The sequence below is a fragment of the Rhinoderma darwinii genome, chromosome 7 (genome assembly GCF_050947455.1).
Source record: "Rhinoderma darwinii isolate aRhiDar2 chromosome 7, aRhiDar2.hap1, whole genome shotgun sequence".
Classification (NCBI taxonomy): domain Eukaryota; kingdom Metazoa; phylum Chordata; class Amphibia; order Anura; family Rhinodermatidae; genus Rhinoderma; species Rhinoderma darwinii.
In genome coordinates this window covers 38,653,046-38,679,518 of record NC_134693.1, presented here as the reverse complement: position 1 = coordinate 38,679,518, position 26,473 = coordinate 38,653,046, and the positions used below count along the sequence as shown (strand labels likewise).

Here is a 26,473-nt window from a genome sequence, read left to right as displayed (position 1 = left end):
TTGGGCAATAATCTTAGAACAAGTGGTTCTGGACATCTGGGCAAAATATCTGGTCTGGCAATTTTTCCAATAATGAATTTTATTCTTCCTTCCTTCCTTCCTTCCTTGCCAAAAAATATATACAGCTATGGCTGCTTTAATATATGATAAACCTTGCTTAAACACGATCTTCCAAAACCTAATCTCCAGGTAGTCGTAGTCTGGTGGAAGGGTGTAGGTGCATTACTACTATGGTCAATGATCTTCGATGTGCTAGATGACAATACACACTGTAGTTATTAATATGACCAGCAATATCCGAGGACTTATGTTTTAACCAGTTCTATTAGATTTAATTAAGAAAATATTTTATGTGAATAAGCAGTAAAAGTAGATTGCGCGTTTTGCTGATTACTTGTTTCTTTATGTTACAGGATCAGTTCGATAATTTAGAGAAACACACGCAATGGGGATTAGACTTCCTGGACAAGTATGCAAAATTTGTCAAAGAACGATTAGAAATCGAGCAGAACTATGCAAAACAGCTTAGGTAAGTGTTACTCTAATAATAAGGCTTCGTGTTAAAGCCGCAGATTTTCATGCGCATTCAACGAACTATTACAGAATTGACCAACTTTGCGTTTAAGATGAAGTAATCAATCTTTCTACGTGTGAGGAGGTTTGTAATGATGCTGAATAACCCTGGTCGTTGAACATAATGGGGTACATGTAAATGTGCTGTGACTTTGCCTCGACTGTCAGAACAGAGCCGATTTACTTCTATTGTTATGCAACCTTCAACCTCCTTCCCTTAAAATGGGGTTTCTTCCACTGGTTTCTCCAGAATCCCAAGGTTCCTGTAATGACGGGAGTAGGGAAACGGACAAGTAAGCCCTAATCTACACGCCACTCTGTCCCTGCCTACTTGCAACGACCCGCCCTAGGCGACGGGGTACAACTGGGCGGCGGTCCCTACGCTCAGTAAGTGCACGAGACAAACAGACAAGGGAGCACAAAGCAAAGGGAAAGGGGCAGTTGCCCACGGCAACACCGTGAGCAACAAGAGTGGTGAACGAGCCGAGTCAAACCAGGAGTGCACGAGGTACCAAACGCAGAGCAGGAGAGTAGTCAGTAAGCTTGGGTCAGTATGGAGCAGGATCAAATGGTTAGAAGCTGTAGCTGGGCCAGGAAACCACACGAGAAGAATCACAAGCAAAGGAGGAACAGGAAAGGCAGGTATAAATAGACAGAGGGCGGGAGCTAGCTCCGTCTGGCCAGGCTGCGATAGGCTCTCCCACTCCTAAGCCTGCCATCCTGAGTGGTGGAAGATGGAGTCAGTTTCAGAGACATAGACTCAGGTGCAGACTGATTACCTATGGGAGTATACACAGAAGTTGTGCCTGGCAGATCCTTTACAGTTCCACTAAGAGTTCTCATGCCTTTCCCAAGATAAAGACTAATGATGGATAGCGGTATGGAGTGGTAACAGTATAATTTTTGCAGGTCTACTGTGCAGGACATTTTTTTTTGTTACTGCATGGCTCACAACAGTGCTGCGCCAGCATGCCAGATATCAACAGCACCTTACCAGGTTGTATTGGTCAGCAAGATGGCCAATCTGGGGACCTCCGCACTTTTCCACACTGCAAAATACCAGGCAGGATTGGTTTATAGTATGGTGAAGTAAGTCACACACGGGACTTTTGTACAGGAAGTTGTGACAATGGATTGGCTTTGAGTCCACATTCAAATGACCGGTTTCAAAAGAATAAAGAACTTCATACTGTTTTAGTAGCCTTTCAAGATAATTCTGACCTGTGATGACAGAACTATTTATAGGTTTGATTTTTTTTTTTTTATGGTTTAGCTTTGTAATATTTAAGGTTTTAGTTTCATGCTTTTGTACTTCTCAAAATAAGGACTTTAAAACCTTACATAATATTACAGTATTATGGTCCGGGATACTTCAAGGTACTTCATGATTTTTGTAAAAATGGTAATGAATCTGCAGTGTGTGAATACAGCCTTTACAAGGTTATCCGGGATTTAAAGTGTACCTCCGGTGATTGACCTAGAAACCTCTTCGAATATGCAACTCTGTGTCTAAATGGTCCCTAACCTTTCAACAAACTTTGCATTCATCAATAGTATGAGAATATAAGAAACTTTGTGATCTATATTAGAGAAAAATTCCTTTTTATCCACTTATCGGAATCATTCCCTTCTTCCCCCTCTCTCCCTGCAAACTATTTACTCTCTAAATTTCTCTCTAAATCTGTCTTGCGAAACAAGACGGATCACCAGCTAACTGAGAGATCCGGTTACCCATAGAAGTTTATGGAGATGGGAGGGGGAGGATGGTGTAGAGAGTGACACACACACACAGATGCGGTTGCTGGTCAACGCTACATTAATTTCAATATGGGGCACAGTAGAAGGAGACTTTCAATTACTGCAGTTCTTTACTCCCACCCTTCTGATTACTGCAGGAGCAGCTGGCACGCTAGCTGCAATTGTGTCGATAGAGAGGAATGTCTAGCTTATAAAGTCCTGATATTACTGCAGAAACGGTGACCGTGACAAACATTGATAATACCTTCCTGTTAATGAATTAGGAAGATGGAGAGGTCTTCAGCACAACCAGCTGGGCTTCAAAGGGAAAGGCTCCTCATAGGTACTGTACTTGAAGCTCTAAGAGCACTGAAGTTTTTACTTTTCTCTGCCTTTCCAATTACGGTATGTTCACACAGTTTTTTCGGGCCGTAAGCGCCCGAAAAATCGGAAGCACAACTCTTCCAAACATCTACCCATTAAAATCAATGGGAAAAATGACCTTCTGTTCCGATGGGCCGTATTTTGACGCGACCATTTTGAAAAACGGCCGCGAAAAAGAAGTGCAGGACACTTCTTGGGACGTTTTTGGAGCTGTTTTTCATAGATTCTATTTGAAAAAGCTCGAGTGGCTTAAACTTCTGAAAATTAGGAGCTGCTTTATCTTGAAAACAGCTCCGTATTTTCAGACGTTTTTGACTCCGCGTGTGAACATACCCTTACTGAGACCCACACTAATCCCAATAACAAAATGGCTATTTTGTAGTGACATGTCGACTTCATAGTTTTAACACACCGCATTGCTATTGTCCATGGGCCGTGTCTGGAGTTGCATCTTGGGATTGAGTTCTATCAACCATTCTTTCTATTTATGCAGAGTATGTGTTTCATTTAGCGTACCATGCCTGAAATCTTCATATTGTATCAAAACAAGCTTTTTGCTTTAACCCCTAGTGACCATGAAATTTTCTTAAAAAATTGTTTCTCTTCATCTCTGACAGTCCCTGTAGGAAGCGCAGCTAGAAAATGACTGTTTTCAGAAGTTTGGAATTTCACATGAGTACCATGTAAAGCCTCGGGCTGCTTGGTGAACTCCAGACATCATACATCAGCATAGTGTCATACAGGCGGAAGGCACAGAATAAGGACAGATTAGATCAGCTGCAATTCTGACTGAATCATAAGAATGTCTTTACAGCTCTACTGTTATGAAAGGCAACATTATATACCACTGTAAAATCATACCCTAAGGCCTAATGCACTCGACCATGTGTTTTTTTTTATTTTTTATGTCCGTATGCTATCCACAATTTTGTGGATAGTACACGGACCTATTCATTTATATGGCCCCGTGCACACAATCATGATGTTCATGGAACCATGTCAGGGCTGCAAAAACTCAGGACATTTCATTTTACAGTCCGTATTTGCAGATCATGTGATCTACTCAGGGAGTTGGGACAAACTGGTGACATCAATTCCAGCCTTACTTTTTTTTTGAGGATCAAAGAAAACTAATGACACACGGACGCACTACGGAAGTTTTTTTGCGGACAAGTAGACTGCAAATACAGACAACGAAACCTGTGGTTTTGCGGACTGCAAGTTGCCACGGTCATATGCATTAGGCCTAGCATTGAGTAATAGTTCGTTATGGTACGTGCAAAACTGCATTACTCATTACCTTTAAGTACTGTATATGCATCTTGGCCTTATAAAATTGTTGGCACCTATAGAATGTGTTTTGGAATGGAGAATGCAGGGCCTTACTTGTAAAACCTAGTGGAGCAGTTGCCCATGAAACCCTTCAAAAGCAGGTGTAATATGATTGGTTGTTGTGGACAAAAGTAATCCGTGCGTAGATGATATTCTCCTGGGTAGATGTCTAGTGTTGGGTAGATGTTTAGGGCACTTCAGGCCCTGCAAAGGAAATGATTGAGTACTAACACTTCCGTCTTCAAAAAACATATGCACATCCACTTTCAGGGTAAGGCCACACGGAGCGGCCCTGACACTGTTGTGACGCAGCCAACAACCCCGCCGGCACCATGGTTGGCGCGGCTGTCAAATAGCCTGTTAATGGTCGTGCGTTATTGCAAGTAAAACGGCCCTTTACCTGCAAAATCGCATGGCCATAAAGGGTATATTAGTTAATGGCCGCACAATTTTGCAGATAAAGGGAAGTTTTACCCGCATTAACGTGTGGCCATTAACAGGGTATTTGACGGCCACGCCGACCGTGGTGCCGGTGCGGTTGTTGGCCATGTCAGGGACACTCCGTGTGGCCTTACCCTTAATTTCAGTATTAACTTTATTTCACATAAAGGACAATTTAATATTATCAAACAGGTTATTTGTGAATCTACTCATAAGAAATGGACACTAGTGGCAAGTGGTTGGTTCCAAATGGAGTTGTCTTCTGCTGTACCTTTGTGGCGCATTATTGTCAGTCTAGGCCCACTGGAGGGCCTTCTGGTACTATGATGGGTCACTCTGACCCTGATCCTGGTGAACAGTTTCAGGAATTTTTAGGTGCCAATGAGTCTAAGGCTGGGTTCACACGACCATGTTACGTCCGTAATGTACGGAACGTATTTCGGCCGGAAGACCCGGACCGAACACAGTGCAGGGAGCCGGGCTCCTAGCATCATAGTGATGTACGACGCTAGGAGTCCCTGCCTCTGCGTGGAACTACTGTCCCGTACTGAAAACATGATTACAGTACGGGACAGTTGTCCTGCAGCGAGGCAGGGACTCCTAGCATCGTACATCACTATGATGCTAGGAGCCCGGCTCCCTGCACTGTGTTCGGTGCGGGTCTTCCGGCCGAAATACGTTCCGTACATTACGGACTTAACATGGTCGTGTGAACCCAGCCTTAGGTTTAGCTGTTTTCAAGAAAGTTGCTAAATTGCGTATTTGAAAGCTATGATTACACGTACCATTTTTGGTCTTTTACCACAGTAGCCAATTACTACAATGAAGTGAATTGTATTTGAAAAAAAAACCAAAACATTTCTCCTTATGAATTGACTAGAAATAAAGCTGTATTCAGACGTTGCGGTGCGGTTAAAATGGCATAAAAATAAAGATTCCAAAAACCACATGCGTTTTTCCTTGTTTTTTTTAATTTGGTTGCAGTAAAAAAAACAACCGCACCGAAAATGACAGCAAAACCGCATGCGGTTTTAACTACACTGCCTGAATAAAGACTTAGAGCACAGAGCATTCACACAGAGCATTTTGCGGCAACTCTCTGGTCCGTTGCGGCTTTTCCAAAAGCAGTATGCTCTGTGTACGGCGTATTTCCCCACAAGATTCATTACAGGACTTCAAAACCCCCAGAAAAAGCCTGTGCAAAATGACCCCAAATGAAAAACACCATAAATGAATGTTACATTTGAAAACTGCTAGTGTTTGTTTTTTATGTGGACTGAGATGCCAGAATTCTGTGTGTGAAGGAGGCCTTCGAATGCGTTCAGACAGTGCAGTTAAAACCGTATGCGGTTTTGCCACGATTTTGCGCGATTTTTGCTGCGGTTGCTTTTTTTACCACCACATTTGTTACAACCACATTGAAAACCGTACCAGACAGTAAATCGAGGCTAAACCGCATTCAGTTTTAGATGCTTTTTTAATGCGTTTTACCCGCGCCTCCACTGCAACATCTGAATGCACCTTTATAGCTGAAAGCACATGATTTCTAGTCCATTCTAGGACTCTTGTTGTTTCTCCAAATAAATTATGGCACAAGTTCCCGGTGTTGGAGAAGTAATATCACTTGAAAATGGCCGTCCGTTAATCTTTTTACTATCTCACAATGTGATTTGGGACCAATAGTCTCTCCATCAGGCTCAACAGAGATCCATATCTAATTTTAACAGAGAAAACTGCCCATCGCATCCAATCACTGCTCAGCTTTCATTGTTAAAGGGTAACTAAACTTTTAAAAACTTTTGACACGTCTTAGTAACATGTAAGAAGTTTTGATTTGTGGGGGTCCGAGCACTGAGATCGCCACAGGTCGCTAAAATGAATCTGCAAAAGCGCTCAAATGAGCCCTGTGTCGCTTCGTTTCTTATCGGCTTTCCTTGGAAAGCTGAATAGTCGGTGTACAAACTCAATAGAAAGTCTTTGGGCCCGTACACCGCTTGCTCTGCTTTCCGAGGAAACTAAGCGACATAGCTGAAACTAAGCGACATATCTCTCCCTCGAGGCTTCTTCTCCTTCGTCTTGGCGCTCGGTAGGGGTCTCCGCACTCGGACCCCCACCAATCAAAATTTGACATGTCACTATGACCTGTTTAAAGTTTTTTAAAAGTTTATTTAGATGCATTTATTGCTATTGGCAGGACAGTTCTGATAAATAAGCCCCAGTTGTCGGTTGTTTGTTTTGCTTTTTTCTCTTCTATCCCCCCCCCCCCCCTCCAATTGACCTTTTATCAGTAGAACTGGACAGATTTACCTTTCAGGGGTCTAGAAAAGTAGGATGACATTCGCTGTAGGAGCTGTAATGGCAGGTCATGTTGATGATTATATGATATCTTAATAGGGAAAATCTTAAGCTGCAAAATCAAAACGGATTCCCAATCAGAATGTTGTATGTAGGTTCAGCTCCCCCTACAATTTGTGTGTTTATTTTCTTTGTAGTCCTATAACCATATGTCTCTCACTAATGACTGTAAAAAAAAAATAGAAGGTTGTGCTTGAATTTTCATGTGAAATATTTGCGGTATTGTTTAAACATCTGCTTGTTAGAACCCAAGGAAAGCCATCTATAGTAAATCTACTACATGATGAAGTAAATGCAAAGCCCTCAATACAGTATTAACTAGCGGTATCCTGGTGCTTACCTGATCTGCATGCTGATCGCTGCCCAGCCTTTCAGCATTGTGGCCTTTTAATTAAAGGTGACAGCAGTTTACTCTGAGCTTTAGGAGCAGTCTTTTTTTTGTTGGGGAAAGCCTGGCTTTAATCTTTACACCCCTCTTGTGTGTTACAATGTCACAATATTTTTCAGCTTTAATCAAATGCTGCAAAGTTTCAATGTTGTATTTAAAATGGTAATATGGGACAAGTCTTAAAGGGACAGTGACCTTTATATGTTTCAGTACTATTAGAAAGCAGTCGTTTTTATTCAACTCAGTAAAAAAGAAAGATGAAGTCGTTAACAACCGCAACCAACCCGCCCAAGAAATATAGCTGCTGAATCAAATTGTTTGGTAGACACTATTTTCAGGCCCCTTTTTTTCTGAATAGATGCATTGCTACTTGTACTGGCCATGATTTTAGGGCTATTTTTGCATTTTTAGCTAAGGCTGTGTTCACACATTTGCAGTGTACATTTAACATATATGGCAAGAAAAGATTCAAATGAATACGTTAAAAACGATGCCACTGATGGATGTCATACATGATATCCGTCACCCATAGGGTCCGAAGTATATCGCCTGGCATCAATTTTATTTTTTGCGAATGCCTCTGGATAGAATAGCGTAGTCGACTGTGCTATTTTATCCTGCGTAAAAGTATACTACCCTGTTGGAGACCAAAAGGACACTCTTGACCTCTGTCAGGTGAATGGGGGCATATGGATCTGTTTAATGTAAACACCGGGAAACTTTACTATCGTATATACCCAGTGTGAACCCAGCCTAATAGGTTTTTAATTATATTTTAAAATATTTCTCCATTCAAAAGCAGAACATTCACTTTTTGCTAGAAGATGGGTTGATCTTCCAGCCCCCGTTGCAGAATTCTTAGGGAAGTATGGGGGTATTTCTGCCTGCTTTTTCATGCAGTAATTGATATGGTTCTTGTACTGATACTATCCTTCAGAGGGAGATTTTCTTTATATGCATTATAGGCAATTGGCTCAATGCAAAGTGCTGATGGTCTCATGAACAACCCGAAGCAAACAGGGTGAAACCGGAGATTGCTGTATCATAGGACCTCAGATGGGTAATACTTTGCATGGTATGATATCATGGCACAGACTATTTTGAATGAAAAGCCAAAAGTTCTCTCATTTGCTCTTAAATTCGGTTTTCTGCAGTGCCTGGATACATAGACATTTACTACTCAATTTTCCCTTATGAATTTCTACATATCTGGCTAAAGTTCCATCTTGGGCTCAATGCATACGATGCACATTGGTTTTTTTTCCACGCGGATTTTCATTCAGCAATTTAGCATCGTAATACAGTACCAGCATAGTCTGAGATTCCATGAAATTTCATGTACGCTCAGCAGTATTTTTAGGGCTGGAAATTGACCTGCGGTCCATTTATCTTGTGTTTCCACTTGCAAATTGTATCTGCCAAGTACTATGGCAAATCGCACCAAAACCCGCAGCATGAAAACGTACTTAAAAAACGCACCAAAAAACCCAGGATTACGTGTGGGTTTTATCTGCGAACTTCCTACGTATTGCTGCGGTTTTGGTGCTTATTTTCCGCAGCAAAATACGCAATGTGCACATGTAGCCTGAAGTTTTGAGAGAAAATATAACAGTCAGTGATGTCATGTACAAAGCGTGGCATATTAAAGTGTATTTACCGGTTTTTCTGCAGTCAAAAAAATCATCTTGTTATATGTTGTATTAGGATAAGCTAAACTTGCTTGTGGACCAGGAAGCCACAAGACTTCATTAGACCTCACAATCCAATACAGTAGTCTTAGGCCCGATTCACACGACAGGGTTTCCCGGCCTTGTGACGGCCGTTCAAAAAACGTCCGTCACACGGCCGCAGCAGGAACAATAGACCTCAGATGGGGCTATTTACACAACCGATTTTTTTTGACGGCCCGGGAAACCCAGGCGTCAAAAAATGGGACATGCCATATTTTCGGCCGTTCTCCCGGCCACCCGGCTCCCATAGAAGTCTATGGTGCCCGGTAATACACGGCCGTCACTGGAACGTGTCTTCAGTCGCTCGCGCTCTCTCCTTCTCATCACAGTGCGAAGTGCATGAGAGGAGAAGGAGGAGGGTATTTTTTTTGCTCCCTGTAGGAGCGGAATCCCCGGCCACAGCTTCAGCAACGCTGTGGCCGGGGATTGGGGATTCCGCTTCAGGAGAAGTCACTGACTACACTGTCCATATAGGGACACAGTGACGTCAGGCACTTCTGAAGCGGAATCCCAGACCCTGTGGCCGGTGTTTCCACTCCAGGAGAAGTCCCTGACTTCACTTTTTATATATTGACATTGAAGTCAGTGACTTCTCCTGGATGGGGGGGGGGCAGGGGTGCTATGTAGAACGTTCCTGTGTAGAACTACCTACAGGGGGCTGTGTGGCGTTACCTACAGGGGTCTGTGTGGCATTACCTACATGGGGCTGTGGCAGTATCTACACAGGGCAGTGTGTGGCATTATCTGCAGAGGGTAGTGTGCAGCATTATCACAGAGGGCAGCGTGTGGCAGAAAATGTACAAATGAAATTCATCAGATTTTTAAAATGGACAGGGGAAAAAAAACGGCTGCAAAATGGGTCAAAATCGGATGCAAAACGTCCGGGAAAAACGGTCCAAAACATCCGTTTTTTTTCGGCCGACACTTGGACCCTGTCGTGGGAATAGAGCCTTAATATTGCGTTATAATTTCATTTTGGGAAGTGTGGGATAGCATGTCATCAGAAATGAGCAATTCAGACCTCTGTATTAGACTATGTATTTCTTCAGGTCCGTAAAAGTAAAGATAATAAAACTGCAGAAACATTGCACATTTATTGCAAAAAAACGGCTCATTGTATTCTCTTATTATAGAACTTAAAACTGCATAAATCACTTTCAGATCTAAAGTCCTGAAATGCTATTAATAGCTGTTTTAAAGTAATTTACAATGTTTCTAGCATAAAAAATAAATATTTTTTTCAGCATTGTTTTGCTTTCAGGATTCCCCCATGGTGCTGCTGCTAATCTGTGCTGCTGCTAATCTGTGCTGCTGGGGGAGGGGCTCTGAGCAGAAACGGTCTCCTTCCCCCTCTGGCAGCTGACCATACAGTGCCCTGCAAAATGAGTATTCTCCGCTCTACTGCTGTACTAATGCAGAAACGGTTTTCCTTCCCTGACAAGCAGGGCAGAAAGCTACTTCTATTGGCTGTTCTGCAGTGAACAGAGGATCACTATGCAGAGACCTGGCTGTGGGGAGAGTGACAGAGCATGCATGTCCACCAGTACTCCGCTCATTAGGTAAATGTGTAAATTGTTACACTTTGAACACCATATGGCACCATACTTTGTAAGTGAAGATCATAACTTCATTAGATCATTTTTTTAATGGCCTGTAAATGGCAAACAATGTTTCTTTTTATGATCTGTACAATAAATGATGGTTAATAGTGGCACAATCTATTTCTACAAATCCGTTAATCAGGACTAAAAGACTGTTCTGGATAAAATCTCATGTGAACCAACGCTCTGTCGCCTTGTGTTTTCCTTCCCTCTTGCTGTGGTTGGGGAGGATGTGTTGAAGAAATTAAGGAAAACAATGTTTATGTTTATATGATGTGTAGGCTGCTTGAGGTTGGAGGTGAATGGGAGCTCATCCACTGTTGTGCTTTCCACTTCAGTCTCTGCATTCCAATCTCTTTTTGTTTTTGTGGTTTTATTACAAAATGTAAATATCATGTATGATAAAATCTCGGATAAGTTTATTGGTTTTACCGGTACCATTTAACCCTCCCTAAACTTAAAGAGGCTCTGTCACCAGATTTTGCAACCCCTATCTCCTATTGCAGCAGATCGGCGCTGCAATGTAGATAAGAGTAACGTTTTTTTTTAAAAAAAGTAGCATTTTTGGCCAAGTTATGACCATTTTTATATTTATGCAAATGAGGCTTTCTAAAGTACAACTGGGCGTGTATTGTGTGCGTACATCGGGGCGTTTTTACTTCTTTTACTAGCTGGGCGTTGTGACTAGAAGTGTATGATGCTGACGAATCGGCATCATCCACTTCTCTTCACAACGCCCAGCTTCTGGCAGTGCACAGACACACAGCGTGTTCTTGAGAGATCACGCTGTGACGTCACTTCCCCAGGTCCTGCATCGTGTCGGACGAGCGAGGGCACATTGGCACCAGAGGCTACATTTGATTCTGCAGCAGCATCAGCGTTTGCAGGTAAGTCGATGTAGCTACTTACCTGCAAACGCTGATGCTGCTGCAGAATCAACTGTAGCCTCTGGTGCCGATGTGTCCTCGCTCGTCCGACACGATGCAGGACCTGGGGCAGGAAGTGAGTGACGTCACAGCGTGATCTCTCGAGAACACGCTCTGTGTCTGCACTGCCAGAAGCTGGGCGTTGTGAAGAGAAGTGGATGATGCTGATTCGTCAGCATCATACACGTCTAGTCACAACGCTCAGCTAGTAAAAGAAGTAAAAACGGCCAGATGTACACACACAATACACACCCACTTGTACATAACTTTAAACACGCCCAGTTGTACTTTAGAAAGCCTCATTTGCATAAATATAAAAATGGTCATAACTTGGCCAAAAATGCTCGTTTAAAAAAAAAACAACGTTACTCTGATCTACATTGCAGCGCCGATCTGCTGCAATAGGAGATAGGGGTTGCAAAATCTGGTGACAGAGCCTCTTTAAAGGGCATTCATAGGTGAGGTTCCGTCTTTCTTTTGCTTTTTACAACTTGCAAAAAAAAGAATACAAGCCGCTTCGTTGCCGCTTCTCTTGCTTTTTATCCCCTTTGATATCTAAGCTTTTTCAAACAAATGGGGGACAATGTGCATACAGTTAATAAGCGCTTTCGCTACTGATGTGTCTGTCAAATTGTAGGTTTCATCATGATGTGCCAGAGAGCCTCCTCTGCCACTTGGCGCTCTAGTACTATGGAGCAGGCTCAGGAGGGTAGCTGGCTCCATACCCAACATCTCTGCTTTATATTACAACAGACACCTCGCTTTAACTACCAGAATCAGAAAAAGCTCAGATGCCGGCTGCTTAACTACTTAGTGCAATTCTTAATTTGCCCAGCAGAGGTACTGCAGGGGACCTGAACACTTGCTGTCAGGTTCCCCCAAAGCTGATCGGAGGTTTTAAGTAATGAGCACCATGTGATCAGCTACACTGTATCACCACCTACATTAATATCAGTTATCAGACTCTCTATTGCAACCTCTGGCTTGGGCCTTCATCTTCAAGCGTTCATATTTCAACACCAAAGTATGTCAGATCAATGTAGTAATTGCTCCATGTAATTATGATCTAATGCAGGGGTTTCAAACTCGACTGGGTAAATGGGCCGCCCATAGAAAAAATGTGAAGTTGACGGGCTGCATTACTTTCAAATTTGATACGATCCGAAATCATTGTTAATCAATTCGTTATTTGAAATACTATAACAATGCTACATTACTATAACAATACTACATTACTATAACAATAATACTACATTACTAGAATACTACCACTAGGTTTAAACTTATTGGAAATTTGTGAGTTTACTCAACATGCTCATTTTAACAATCCAGTTTTCCGGTTTGTGTCACTAAATGCAGTCTGGCTGCTCAGTTGGCAGTATTTGGCAGACACTAGAATATCAAGATTGGGCAGCCCCTTCTTAGATGGTGCCACAGTTCCCCTCGGTAGATGGTGCCACAGTTCCCCTAGGTAGATGGTGCCACAGTTCCCCCTCGGTAGATGGTGCCACAGTTCCCCCTCGGTAGATGGTGCCACAGTTCCCCCTCGGTAGATGGTGCCACAGTCCCCTCGGTAGATGGTGCTACCACCTACACCGTGGGCCACGTGTTTGAGACCACTGATATAATGTATATCATTTTTATTTTACCTACGTCAAACTACCATGGTTGCTCTAGGGTGTAGCGATCGTATATTGTAGCGATCCATAGGCATTCTGCATGGATCTATTTTGCGGTTGTAGGAACAATTTTCCTATTACTTTTCTGGCAAGCTTCTTTGTATGTAAATGTAAGGCCTTATTTACACGAACGTGTGCGTTTTGCGCGCGTAAAAAACACATTGTTTTGCGCGTGTTGCAGTTACGTGTGTCATCAGTGTTTTGTGCGTGTCCGTTATTTTTGCGCGTATAACATCCCTGTGTCACGTGTTTTGGACTTATTTAAAATTAAATGAAGGAGGTGGTTTTATTCTCCATTTCTTGAGCAACTGTTGCGCGAATCACGCACAGCACACGGATGTGCATCCGTGTGATGTCTGTGATTTTCACGCACCCACTGACTTCAATGGGTGCGTGATGCGCAAAAAACGCTCACGTATAGGACATGCAGTGAGTTTCACGCAGCGGATACACGCTGCGTGAAAAACACGGAATGTCTGAATGGCCCTATTGACTTACATAGGTCCGTGCGATGTGCGTGATTTTCACGCGCGTATCACAGACGTGAAATACGCTTGTGTAAATAAGTCCTATACTTGAGCGTTTTTTGCGCATCACGCTCCCATTGAAGTCAATGGGTGCATGAAAATCACGGGCATCACACAGACGCACATCCGTGTGCTGTGCGTGATTGGCGCAACTGATGCTCAAAAAATTATGAGAAAAAGAAAACCACCTCCATTTCATTTTGCATACGTCAAAACCACTTGACATAAGGATGCCATACTCGCAAAAATAACGCAGACACGCACAAAACACTGACACATGTAACTGTAACGCGCGCAAAACGCTGCGTTTTTTACGCAAGCAAAACTCACACGTTCATATAAATAAGGCCTATCTCTTTGGACATCTGACTGAATGGAGTATAACCTGATCAGTGATTTTTTTTTTTATTAGCCATGTATTATGTAATGTACATCTTTGGGGAAAAAAAAGTGTGTGCTCATTTTAAAGGGGTTGTCTGCTATGCACAATCCATTTTTGTTTGAAAGGTGCTCAAAAATAATCTGATCAAAGGTCGTCCCGTTGCTGGGACCCCCAGCAATCAGCCAAAATCAATGGGCTGCCCATGTAACGCATGGACGGGCTAAGAAACCCATAGTGAGGGACACTCTTTGTAGCAATTTTCTACTCTGACTAATAGATAAGGGTCCTGAATGGGGGAACCTCCTCTGCTAACAGATTTCCATAATAGGGTATTTGAAAATGGGCTTTCTAAACCAGATAATCCCTTTAATGAAGCCTTTTACAGTATATATTGGGGACTTGTAAAAATAACCTTACATTGCTTTGTAAGGCCTCATGCACACGACCGTATTTTTTCACACCCGTAAATACTGGCGTAAATACGGGTCCGGTGTCACACGTATTCCACCCGTTTTGCACCAGTATTTACGAACCCGTGCTCGTAAATATGGGTCCGGTGTCACACGTATTCCACCCGTATTTACGAGCACGTTTTTGGCAGCAAAATAGCACTGCACTAATCGGCAGCCCCTTCTCTCTATCAGTGCAGGATAGAGAGAAGGGACAGCCTTTTCTGTAATAAAAGTTAAAGAAATTCATACTTACCCGGCCGTTGTCTTGGTGACGCGTCCCTCTCTTCACATCCAGCCCGACATCCCTGGATGACGCGGCAGTCCATGTGACCGCTGCAGCCTGTGATTGACCTGTGATTGGCTGCAGCGGTCACATGGCCTGAAACGTCATCCAGGACGTCGGCCCGGATGTCGAGAGGGACGCGTCACCAAGGCAACGGGCGGGAGACCGGACTGGAGGAAGCAGGAAGTTGTCGGTAAGTATGAACGTCTTTTATTTTTATTTTTTACAGGATAGGGGATACATGTCTTGTTTATGGCAGAGCGGGGAGATACCTCCCCGCTCTGCCATAGTTTTCATTGTAGTCCCGGCGGTAGTTACGCCACTGGGCTGTGGCCTGCAGACCGGGTAGTCCCCTGACCTCGCCTCACCTCGCAACGCTCCCGTAATCACGGGTGAACACACGCAGCCACCCATGATTACGGGAGCCCCATAGACTTCTATGGGATGCCCGTGCCGTTATTACGGCATGAAATAGGGCATGTTCTATCTTTTTTAACGGCACGGGTACCTTCCCGTGAGCAAACGGGAAGGTACCCGTGGCTAACAGAAGCCTATGAGCCCGTTATTGCGGGTCGTAATAACGACCCGCAATAACGGGTGTTTTTACGGTCGTGTGCATGAGGCCTTACTCTGTTATTCCTCCTGGAGATGTATGAATACATTAACAATTAGTGGTTACCATTCCCTCAATATGATGTTTCCCTACACACTGTCCAATCAGTTCACACTGCACAATTTTATTTACACAAAAACCCACCCGATTTCAAAGGTGTACATAGCCTTAACCTATTTCGATAACATTTACTGGTGTATTAAAAAATGCAATCTGTTAACTGCTTGTCTGGAAATGTAGAGGATTGTTTCATGAGGGTAAAATCTTTTTTTTTAAAGCAGATCTGTCACCGGAATATGTAAGGACAGCATATCACAAGGACAGGTCTGCTCTCTTACTAGCCCAAATGGCTATTTATTGTCCCTTTTTGGAAAATGGAAACCGGCAAAGAAAACAAGCACTTACATAGTTATGAGTCCGGTATAATCATGAGGGGTTCTTTCTCCCCGCCCTCATCACAGTGAGTAGTTATTGTTTTCCTATATTTATGGTACACATTTTTTATTTTTAAACTTTAATGTACCGGCATATATCTATACGCCAGTATATTAGTCTGTGTACTGATAGGTTCTCTGCCTGTGTGGTTTCACCGCCCCATACATGTGCAGCATGTAATGGGGAGGGCTGCACAAACCCGGGGGCACTTTACATTTTTTTTTCTACCTTCCACGGTTATTTAGAAATCGGTGCCGTTATATTTGGCACCCGATATTTAAATAACCCCCTGAACAGTCAACGGGGCGTGTACTGTCAAGGGGGCGTGTTATTATGGCTGTGACACTGTCCAATCAGATATGGACAGTGCCACAGCATGAGAGAGTGTGCGATTGCAGTCTCTTCATCCGAACAGGCAAGGGGGCGTGTCAGTGCTACGGACAGAGCTGTGGAGAGGAGAGTTTTACTATATGACCAAGTGGGCGTTGTACAGAGGAGTGTATGACGCTGACCAATCAGCGTCATACACTTCTCTCCATGCATTTACACTTCAGATAGCGATATAGCTAAATCGCTATTTGCATTCACATAAGCACACTATAACACTACTCATGTGTCCTGACAATGAATATACATTACCTCCAGCCAGGACGTGATGTGTATTCAGAATCCTGACCACTTCTGTAGCGTCTGTGTGATTTACAACACAGCACAGCGAGATCTCGCTGTGAATGACAGTTTACAGCGTAATCTCGCGAGACTACGCCTGCTGTGCTGTAAATCACAGAGACGCTACAGAAGTGGTCAGGAGAATGAGTACACGTCACGTCCTGGCTGGAGGCAATGTATATTCATTGTCATAACACATGAGTAGCGTTATAGTGTGTTTATGTGACTGCAAATAGCGATATAGCTATATCGCTATCTGCAGTGTAAATGAATGGAGAGAAGTGTATGTCGCTGATTGGTCAGTGTCATACACTCCTCTGTACAACGCCCACTTGGTCATATAGTAAAACACGCCCAGTTGTCCATTGAGAAACTCCTTAGCATAAAGGTCATAACTCCGTCAAAAATGATTGTTTTTCTAAATAAAAAAACACTGGTGTAATCTACATTACAGCGCCGATCACATTATGTACAAGAAAGGCCACTTATAATGTGGTGACCGAGCCTCTTTAAGCCAAACCCAAGTATGCCCCAACAAGAAATATGGTCAGACAGCCCTGGGGTCCTTCAATGGACCCTGGGCTGTCTGCCCATACATGCTATGTCCCTCGATCGTGTCACAGGGATTTCCTGTCACGCAATCCAAGGGGTATCCCCCCCCACCTTCTCATTTGCCCCTTTTAAATGCTGCGGTCAGCTTTAATTGCGGCATTCAAGGGAATAACGGCGGAGATCAGAGGTTTCTCTGATCACCACAGTTAGAGCGGCGGTGTAATACAGCCATTGCCCCGCTCCTGACAACAAGCGTGTACGCGTCGTCCGCATGATGTGATGCGGCCGGCGCTCCACTAAGTAGCGGTGGCACTGAACATTCTTTTGAAAGCTCTTATTGAGCACATGAAAACTCCATGACCATTTACATGCGAAACCGACAATTACTATTGCAAGCCATTACAATGCATAGGCGGCGTCACTCAACACTCCACGGATCCTGAATGGTATATACCTCTGCATTGGTGTACACTACCCGCTTTCCCTCTTAGGCTGGGTTCACACACCCTATTTACGGACGTAATTCGGGCGTTTTAACCTCGAATTACGTCCGAAAATATGGCTCCAATGCGCCGGCAAACATCTGCCCATTCATTTGAATGTGCTTTACGATGTTCTGCGCCGACGGTCATTTTTTTTACGCGCCGCTGTCAAAAGACGGCATGTAAAAAAGACGCCCGCGTGAAAGAAGTGCCTGTCACTTCTTGGGACGTAATTGGAGCCGTTTTCCATGGAAAAACAGCTCCAATTACGCCCGTAATGGATGCTGCGAAAAACGCCGGCAACATGCCATTACGTCTGATATTCAGGAGCTGTTTTCTCCTGAAAACAGCTCCGTAATTTCAGCCTTAATGGACGCTGCCGTGTGAACATACCCTTACTGTTCTGTAGTCGTTTGTTTGCTAGTGGATGGATTCTGCTGACCGGTAATGAGGTGGGCAGGTTGTTAATATAAATAAATTAGACTCCACTGAAAATGCTTAGTTACGCAAATGGCACGGTTACGAACCACACTGATTTTTAATTTAGCAATTTCAGTAGTAAGTAAGGATGACCAGACTGGACAGATGTTGAGAGCAATAGTCATTAGGGAGAACGAGAGGGCCTCAGCTGTTCTGCTTCTATGCATGAGCCTCTAGGTATATCAGTAAGTGTTCTTCTGTTTTTAATGCAGCGTTTGCCTGTACTCGTGGAAATATTAGCTGCTTCATTGAGCAACACAGACTGGATTGCTTTGCCCCCAACAGCTATTATTTGTTAGTAATGGTAGTCAGACTTTGGGGAGGCTGACTATAGTGGTGTTCAATGAGATTAATGAATACAAAAAATAAGTTCTGCAGCAGTTGTAACTCGTAAAAGGGGTTTTCTCAGCCTGTAATATTGTTGGCTTATTCTTTGGATAGGCCATCAATATCTGATTGGTGGGGGTCCAATTCCCAGTCTTACTGCCAATCCGCTGCATGAAGAGGCCGCAGAGCTCGCTGCCACGTCCTTTTCGTTTATCCAGACACAGCGCCGTACATTTTGGTTGTGGCTGTATCGGGTATTGCAGCTCAGTCTCACTCCAGTGAATAAGCCTGAGCTGCAGTACCTTACGTATCCACAACCAAACGTACAGCACTCTGCCTGAGTAAACAATGAAGAGGACTGGAGTACTGCAGTCAACTGTTCTCGAGAGAATAGGATATGTCATAGAATAAAAGTTTATAATGTATTCCATCTGACTAAAAGAGTGACAGATGCTCTTTAAGCACGAAATTCACTGAAAAGAACAAGATAGTGACAGCTTATCATTTTCGGTTTAAAATGTACCTTTCCGAACAAGTGTCTGATCTGCGGGCAACATATTATACATGAACCAGCTCCACGGCTTCTGCTCTAACTTTTAAATGAAATGGGCCAACGTTAACTTGTAATTTATTTATTAATGTCCTTCTCCCAATCTGTGTCCATGATGGAAAGACTTCCCTGTATGTGCCCGAAGGGTCTGGAAGGTGGCTTCCCCCCCCCCCCCCACACTATTAATGATTGACAGCCTTCCCTGTTGAGACTTTGAAATGATTAACATAAAATGCTGCTGTTAAAGCCTTAGGTAAATTTAAGTGAACGGTGCGAAGCTGCTGAAGCAGGAACCGCCGCAAGCATGGATGCACCGCTGTGTCTGCAACAACAATGCAGGGGCCGCCAGGCCACAGTCCCTTCGTTCTGCTTCTACTATCTTAAGAAAAACCCCTTTAAGTCCAGCAGTGCAAAGATTTTATTCTATTAGATTGTAATGGCAGGCCATTTCCTATAAATTATGTATGACTCATCTTAGCTGCTTTTTTTTTTTTTTTTTTTTTCCATTGGTCGAGAACCAATATGGGCTAATAATCAGAAAATATAATTTAGTTTTACAGAATTTCCATTTATAATCCTTTGTAGTTCTGTCATTTTACATCAAGTAAAGGTAGCTTTTACAGGATATCCGTTCAATTTATTATTATTATTATTATTATTGCTTCATTTTATAATCGGGCTGTATATAGGGAGATATCTATGCAGTGTTGGGCACTAAATGTTTTTTCAACCTGTTGGAGATCTCTTCAAATTCCTATTTTTTTCTCATAGACCAGAGAAAGATTGCCCTCTAAGTGCCCTTGGAACGGGCAGAGCACTACAACGGTCTGAGAACAATTAGTCGCATAGGCGCTAGTGAGATATCTTTTAGAGTAGTAACTGTGTCTGTGTATTCGGATCACTCACCATTTGCCTTTATATTAATGTGCAATACACTATTTCAAGAGGTATTTTGAAAGTTTCAGATTTTAAAAAGTTTTCTCACTGCTTTCAGTGCCACGGCCAATTCTCTGTTAGAATGTCATGTCACATGAATACGTTTCATCCACCAGCAACCTCTTAATGGCAGCCGCAGTAATGTAACATGACCTCATCCTGTCACTATACTGTGGTGTAAACATAGGGCTATGGAAATGAATGTGAGAGGGACTGGTACAAGAGGTACTTTTCAAAGTTTCATATTTAATAATTCCGGGGTTTTCTGAGATTCATACTCCTCTCTGAAAACCCCTTTAAAGAGGATTTTCACTCAAAATGTAAAATACAAAAGGCCATCTCTGTAAGCCAAAGGTGGAAATTTTATTTCGGTTTTTTTCTATTACGTTTACATCGGATTTATTTATACATGGAAAATGTGTTTCGGATCGAAACCAGGACTTTTTTAATTTTTCTTTATTTTGCACACTTCCATATACTGACATCAGACAATCCATACTTCGCTGTATGAGCATGTATTATCGCTCTCTCGCTCTCTTAGGCCTAATCCACAAGGCCAAAGCTGTGTGAACGGTCCCTGATTACGGCACCGGCGGGCCACGGAGTGTGTGTCATCCACGGGCCGTCCGCAATTCACGGTCCGTGCACACATTGATTTCAATAATCCCAGACCTCAACTCTGGACCGTATAATGACATGTCCTATTGCCCGGGTTCTGAGCAATGCACTGACTGTGGAAACCACGGTCGTGTGCATTGGCCCATAGGTTAACATGTGTTTTATACTATCCGCATTTGCTACTCTGCGGATAGTATTCGGCCACAAATGCACGTTCGTGTGCACGAGGCCTTCTTCTTGGATTAGACTTTCAATCTCCAGGGTGCATGCATGGCATTTTTCCTGTAGACTTTTCAGCTCCATGATAAACAAGACTTTCACTTCCCGAGTGGGACTCAATCAGAAGACATTATGCTCCTTCTATAAAGGGAAATGTGTTCAGGAAAGTGTATAAGCCAAGAATTACAATCTTCAAATATCTAGTGCCAAGGTGACATTCTTCAGTGTCCTCTCCTAATATGTTAAGGCAAATTTATGTGTGTTGTGTAAAGAGCAGTCAGTGATGCTTTTTATATTACTATTAGTAATAGGTCTTATGTTTTATTTTAGTGGTAAAAGTAGATTGTGAGTATTCAGTATATAATTATTATTAGGTTTTTTTTACGAGAAGTTATAAGCCACTATACTAAATGTTTACAATGACCGAGTGGATTAACGTTAAGATTCTGCTGTGAATTTCACACAGTCCTGCAAGCTTATTATTCAGTCACTACAGCTTGCAGATAGAGATTACATATATATTGGGGAATTGTTATTTATTCATTACCCAGTATAAGCACATAGGTTCACCGAAGGTGAAACCACGCTTCTAAATTCATGCCCAAATCAAAAATACACTTTGAAATAACCTCATCTGGGGACACTGATACGGGTCCTGTGGCAAGACTTGAAATGGAAGTCCCAGGAAGACACATGGTTAATGCTCAGGGGTTTACTTTTTAACAACTTTTAAGGTAATACCTGATACCTATGCATCTAACGTTTCCTCTCATTTAGACCAGTGGCATAACTATAGGGGTCGCAATTGCGACCAGACCTCGAAGCCAGGGGGTCCCGAGGCCCCCTGCACCACATCAATGAAAAGTTACTATAGTAACGGGCCTGTGCAATAAACTACACGGGTCCCCGTTACTATAGTAACTGACTACTTACATTCCTCCTTCCAGAGCGCAGCAGGGGTCCTGATGTCACAGCACTGCGCAGTGTATGACGTCACAACGCTATGCACTGCGCCCCACATCATGGCCCTGGATGGTGTCAGGACCTCCGCTGCAGCTGAAGAGTGCTACCTCCCCTTCATTCCGGTCACTTTCTCACACTGTGAATCGCCGACACGGACGTGTCAGCGATTCACAGTGTGAGCAAGTAAGGAAAATGAAGGGGAAGCGGCGCTCGTACGAGCATTGCACCCCCTTCAAAACAGCTGTTTGACGGGGGTCCCGGGAGTCGGACCTCGACCATCCGCTATTGATGGCCTATCCTGGGGACTGGGCAACCCCTTTTAAGCCTACCATGTGGTAGAAGACTTAGATACAGGGCCCCAGCAGACAGTAATCTTATACTGCATAAGATTACTTTCTGCTGGACCCTGTATCTAAGCCTACCTTCGGCTTGGATACAGGGTCCAGTAAACCGTATCACACATGCACATGGGCCCTGTATCTAAGCCTACCATATGTGTGTTCACATCACCGTTGCCCTTCCGTTCAGGGGTTCCGTCAGAGGTTTCAGTTTCACCCCTCAACGGAAGGGCAAGTTGAAACCTCCGCTTCCGTTTCCCTCACCATTGATCTCTATGGTGACGGAAACATTGCTAAAGGTTTCCGTTTGTCACCGTTGTGATAGGGTTCCCTTGTTCTTGACGCAACCAATAGCGCAGTCAACTGCGCTATTGATTCCATCAAAATAACGTTCATACTTACCCTTACTGCCGTAGTCCTAGTGATTCTTCTCTTGATCCCATCTGACTGCTGCAACACTCAGAAGGGAGAGAGAGATGCATCGCCATGACTACGGCTGGGTAAGTATAAACTTTTTTTAAAATTTATTTATTATTATTAATTTTATTATTGCTGCAGTATTTCCACAGTGGACTTGATGTTCAAAAAAACACGACAATTTAGTTTTGGTTTTTCACGACATTCCAGGTAAAATTCAGTTTTCTATCTTGTTCAGTGGTTGGGTTTTTTTTTTCTCATTTATGGTGAAGAAGAATATGTAGCGTCCGCTTCTGTTTTATGTTAAAGTCTTAAGACAAAAATCAAGACACTGGTGGGTGCTGGTTTTATATAACTGGACAGTTTATAAGTCCCTAAGATTACCCCAAGAAATTAGGAGACTGAGGCGTTACTCATTGAGCCAGTTTCTTGAAGCTGTTCCATCGTTCACAGCCTTCACAACTTATCACCTATTATTTGCACGCTCTGTAAAACCGTTTCCTTCCTGCTATCTATAAATGCCAGAAGGACCCTCGTTGAAAGAGCAGTTGCTTAGTTACTAGGATACCACATTGTTATGTATGGCACCTAATGAATAATAATGAGATATGCTTTGCATTTGCATAGACAGAAAAGCGGCAAAAACGTGACAAATTGATATATTGGAGATTCACAGGTTATAAATAGGACGACCGTAAATGTTAACATTTATTCATTTTGGTTTGCAGTGTTTCTATTTTATATGATGGGCACATGTATCACGGATGGTAATAAACTGAGGGCACAAGTACAGGTTTTTGGTGTCCGCAGTCAAAATAATTCAAATGTTACGATCTGGTGCATACAGTAACTGGGACAATGCCCAGTGGTTTTGCCTCTCTTTTTGGTACAGGGTTTTATTGCAAAACTTGGCAACCTGTGGAGGGGAGCATGCACAGAATGCTTACCCCCCCCCCCCGGGTGCACACCCTTGGTGGACTACCTGCAGACATACTGGTGCTTGGGATGGTGTGGTCTATTGTTGGCATATAAGGCAATGGTGATTTTGAGAATTAACGGACAATTACAGTCAATGATCATACCTTTTATGTATTGCTTTCTTGTTCTATAGTGTGACCATCAACATTACAGAGATGCTGCGATAAACCTACAATACTGTAATGTCGATAAAGTAAAATCCGTCTTGGAGTACACCACAAAGTGATTAGAAATTCTCATAAAATGTCCGACTGTAACCTCTTCAAATATTTTCTGCTATCATCGTATGAAATGTTTTGCATTTGTTAGCATGGTTTTTTGATGTACAATTATGAGGAAAATTGGTTTGTGGATCTTTCCCAAAATGATCATTCTCACCAAGTGTTTGGTTTTATTTTAGGAATCTGGTGAAGAAGTTTGGTCAGAAACGTTCTTCTAAAGACGAAGAGCCCAGGTATTGGTCTGGCTTTTATTTTTTTAACTTCAATAACCTCAGGTCTCTATGGAAATATCCTCATGCTGTACGTTCTCCTGTTGTCCTTAAACGCTAAAACTCAACCTATAATTTACTGAAAACTGACATATGACCTTAATTAAATTGATGAAGCGGGTGCAAATTATGACCACTATAACAGCTGCCAAAGACGAGCTGCGTGGAAGGGGCGGTTTACAAACTGCTTGCTCTTTAGTCTAGAATAGATACTCTGACATGTCTTCGTAATGGCTTTCTGTTAACAAGACTACAGAGGATCCACTTGTCGGTGAACCGCCAGGTTTAGAGCGCTATCGGACCCGCAGTAACTCATGCTGCTATGTGGACTGGGCAAGCCAACCTTACATGATCTAGTCCTGACATTAAGGACTCTCCATGTGGGACTCTTAGCATTTTTGTTGGGCTTGATCATGCAGTGCAGTTCCTTTTAGACCAGTGGCGACGGCCACTTTCATCTAAAGACGGATCAGAGTAACTGATTATACAACGCAAATGTGAACTCTGTTCTTCTAGTGCAGTTTATGCACTGGATTTTTAAAAGAATAATAAAAAGTAAGGCCTTTCGTGTACAAGGCCTAGAGTGTACCACACAATTCTGCTTTAGGCCCAAAACAACTTTTGGAATTGAACATTCTGAAAGCAACATTCTCAAAATCTGTAGGGTAAAGACCTGCATAGCGGCTGCCTTTCATCCGTAAAACTGCACTGAATTGCAGCAAGACCGCATTGCCACTATTTTTTACGTGTCTTTACCCTTAGCTTGTTCCGAAGTAGTTTACGGAGCTAAGGTTTTGCTCTACTTTTGATTCTTATATTCCAACCGCTTTCAACAACGTTGGAGGCAGCTGTTGTCAGTCAGTAAAGCTAGCCATACATTAGGGATATTCGACTGCCCTTCTCTGAACAACTTGTCGTTTTATAGTTGGTATGTGAAGGTTCTGGACGAACCAGAAGTTAAAATGAGCGCTTATCGATATCTGCCTTGATCAGTGGCCTGGTCAGGGCTTCTATTAATGAGATGCAGATCTGTCGTTTGGCATGTCTGGCTTTACAAGTCTGCGCCTGACTACCAAAAATGACAACATGGCAGATCACATTTTCTGTCTTATCGGTCTTTGCTCGGCGTTGCTCACGTCAAAAAAAGGTATCGACTGTTGGCCAAGAATGGTCTAAATTGTCCTTTTCGGCCAACCAAAATCTCTAGTGTGTGGTCCGCTTATGAAAGGGTATTGTTTTGTTTAAACGTGCTTTTCCAGGATTTTTTTTTTTAACATTTATGGATGAATCCCATCACTATGTACAACTGGATTTAAATGTTATATTGGCTGTATTTTTATTTATTTTTTCTCTGTGGCAGATTTACATCATGTATGGAATTTTATAATATTCTGAATGAGCTGAATGATTATGCCGGACAGCGGGAGGTGGTGGCCGAGGACATTGGACACAGAGTTTATGCAGAATTAATGAAGTATTCATATGAGCTGAAAGCTGAACGAAAATCGGTAACTTTTTTTATTTAAGGACTCTATATATTTTATTTTCTGAAATGGAGACCGTTTGATGTTAAAGAGGACCTACCTACTCTCCTAACATGTTTGTTTTAGCAAGCACTTGTATTCCCCATTGTCTAACAATTCTGGAGCATCTTTTCTTAGAATGATGTGTTGTGCCATTCCTCTGTTATTCCTCCTGGAAATGTATAAATTGACAACTGGGTACCATTCCTGTTAATAGGTTGTATCCTTACACACTGCAACACTGTCAGCACTGATTGGTCAGTGTGTAGAGACACGCTCCCTTGACATAACCGAGGAACAGCACAACAGAGTTCTAAGAAAATATATCAGAAGTGTTGTTTTGTGGGGAATTTACAGCAAGGCAAGCGTAATCTCGTTTTAAATGACAGTTTGCAGCGTAATCTCTCGAGATTACGCTCGCCTTGCTGTAAATCTCACACAAACGTTACCGAAGTGTCAGGATTCTGAATAGACATCACGTGCTGGCTGGTAGTGATGTCTATTCACTGTCAGGACACTTGAGTAAAGTTAATGTGTGAGTAAGTGACTGCACATAGTGATCTAGCTAGATCACTATTGCTGTGTAAATGATTGGAGAGAAGTGTATGATGCTGATTGGTCAGTGTCATATACTTCTCTCCACAACGCCCACTTGGTCAAAAAGTAAAAACAGGCCCAGTTGTCCATTAAGAAAGTCATTCGCATAAAGCTAAAATAGGCCGTATTTGATAGTTTTTCTAAATAAAAAACACTGCCGTAATCTACATTACAGCACCGATCATATTATGTACTAGATAGGCCACTTATAATGTGGTGACAGAGCCTCTTTAAAGCAACGTAGAGGTGGAATTTACAAAAAAATATTTGCCGAAATTCATTTGTAATACATTTTTTTTTCTAACACAGAAGGTTTTACCAGAGAAACGCAGCTCAATATTAAATGCACAGATTCTGCACTTTTTAGAAATATCCCACATGTGGCCCTAGTGTGCTAATGGACTGAAACACCGGCCTCAGAAGCAAAGGAGCACCCAGAGGATTTTGAGGCACCATGTACAGATTGAAGAAGTCTTGTGCCTAAATAGTCGAAACC

General features: G+C 42.7%; 1 protein-coding gene across 4 annotated transcripts in view; it reads left to right on the top strand.

Moving 5' to 3' along the window:
- Positions 1-26,473, top strand: part of FNBP1L (formin binding protein 1 like) — a 137,040-nt gene that overhangs the window by 64,836 nt on the left and 45,731 nt on the right. For all 4 annotated transcript variants that reach the window (XM_075833192.1, XM_075833193.1, XM_075833191.1 and 1 more), the window contains exons 2-4: positions 414-529; positions 23,768-23,821; positions 25,218-25,365. In XM_075833192.1, coding sequence (XP_075689307.1) covers positions 414-529; positions 23,768-23,821; positions 25,218-25,365 — 318 coding nt within the window. The remainder of the gene's footprint in view (positions 1-413; positions 530-23,767; positions 23,822-25,217; positions 25,366-26,473) is intronic.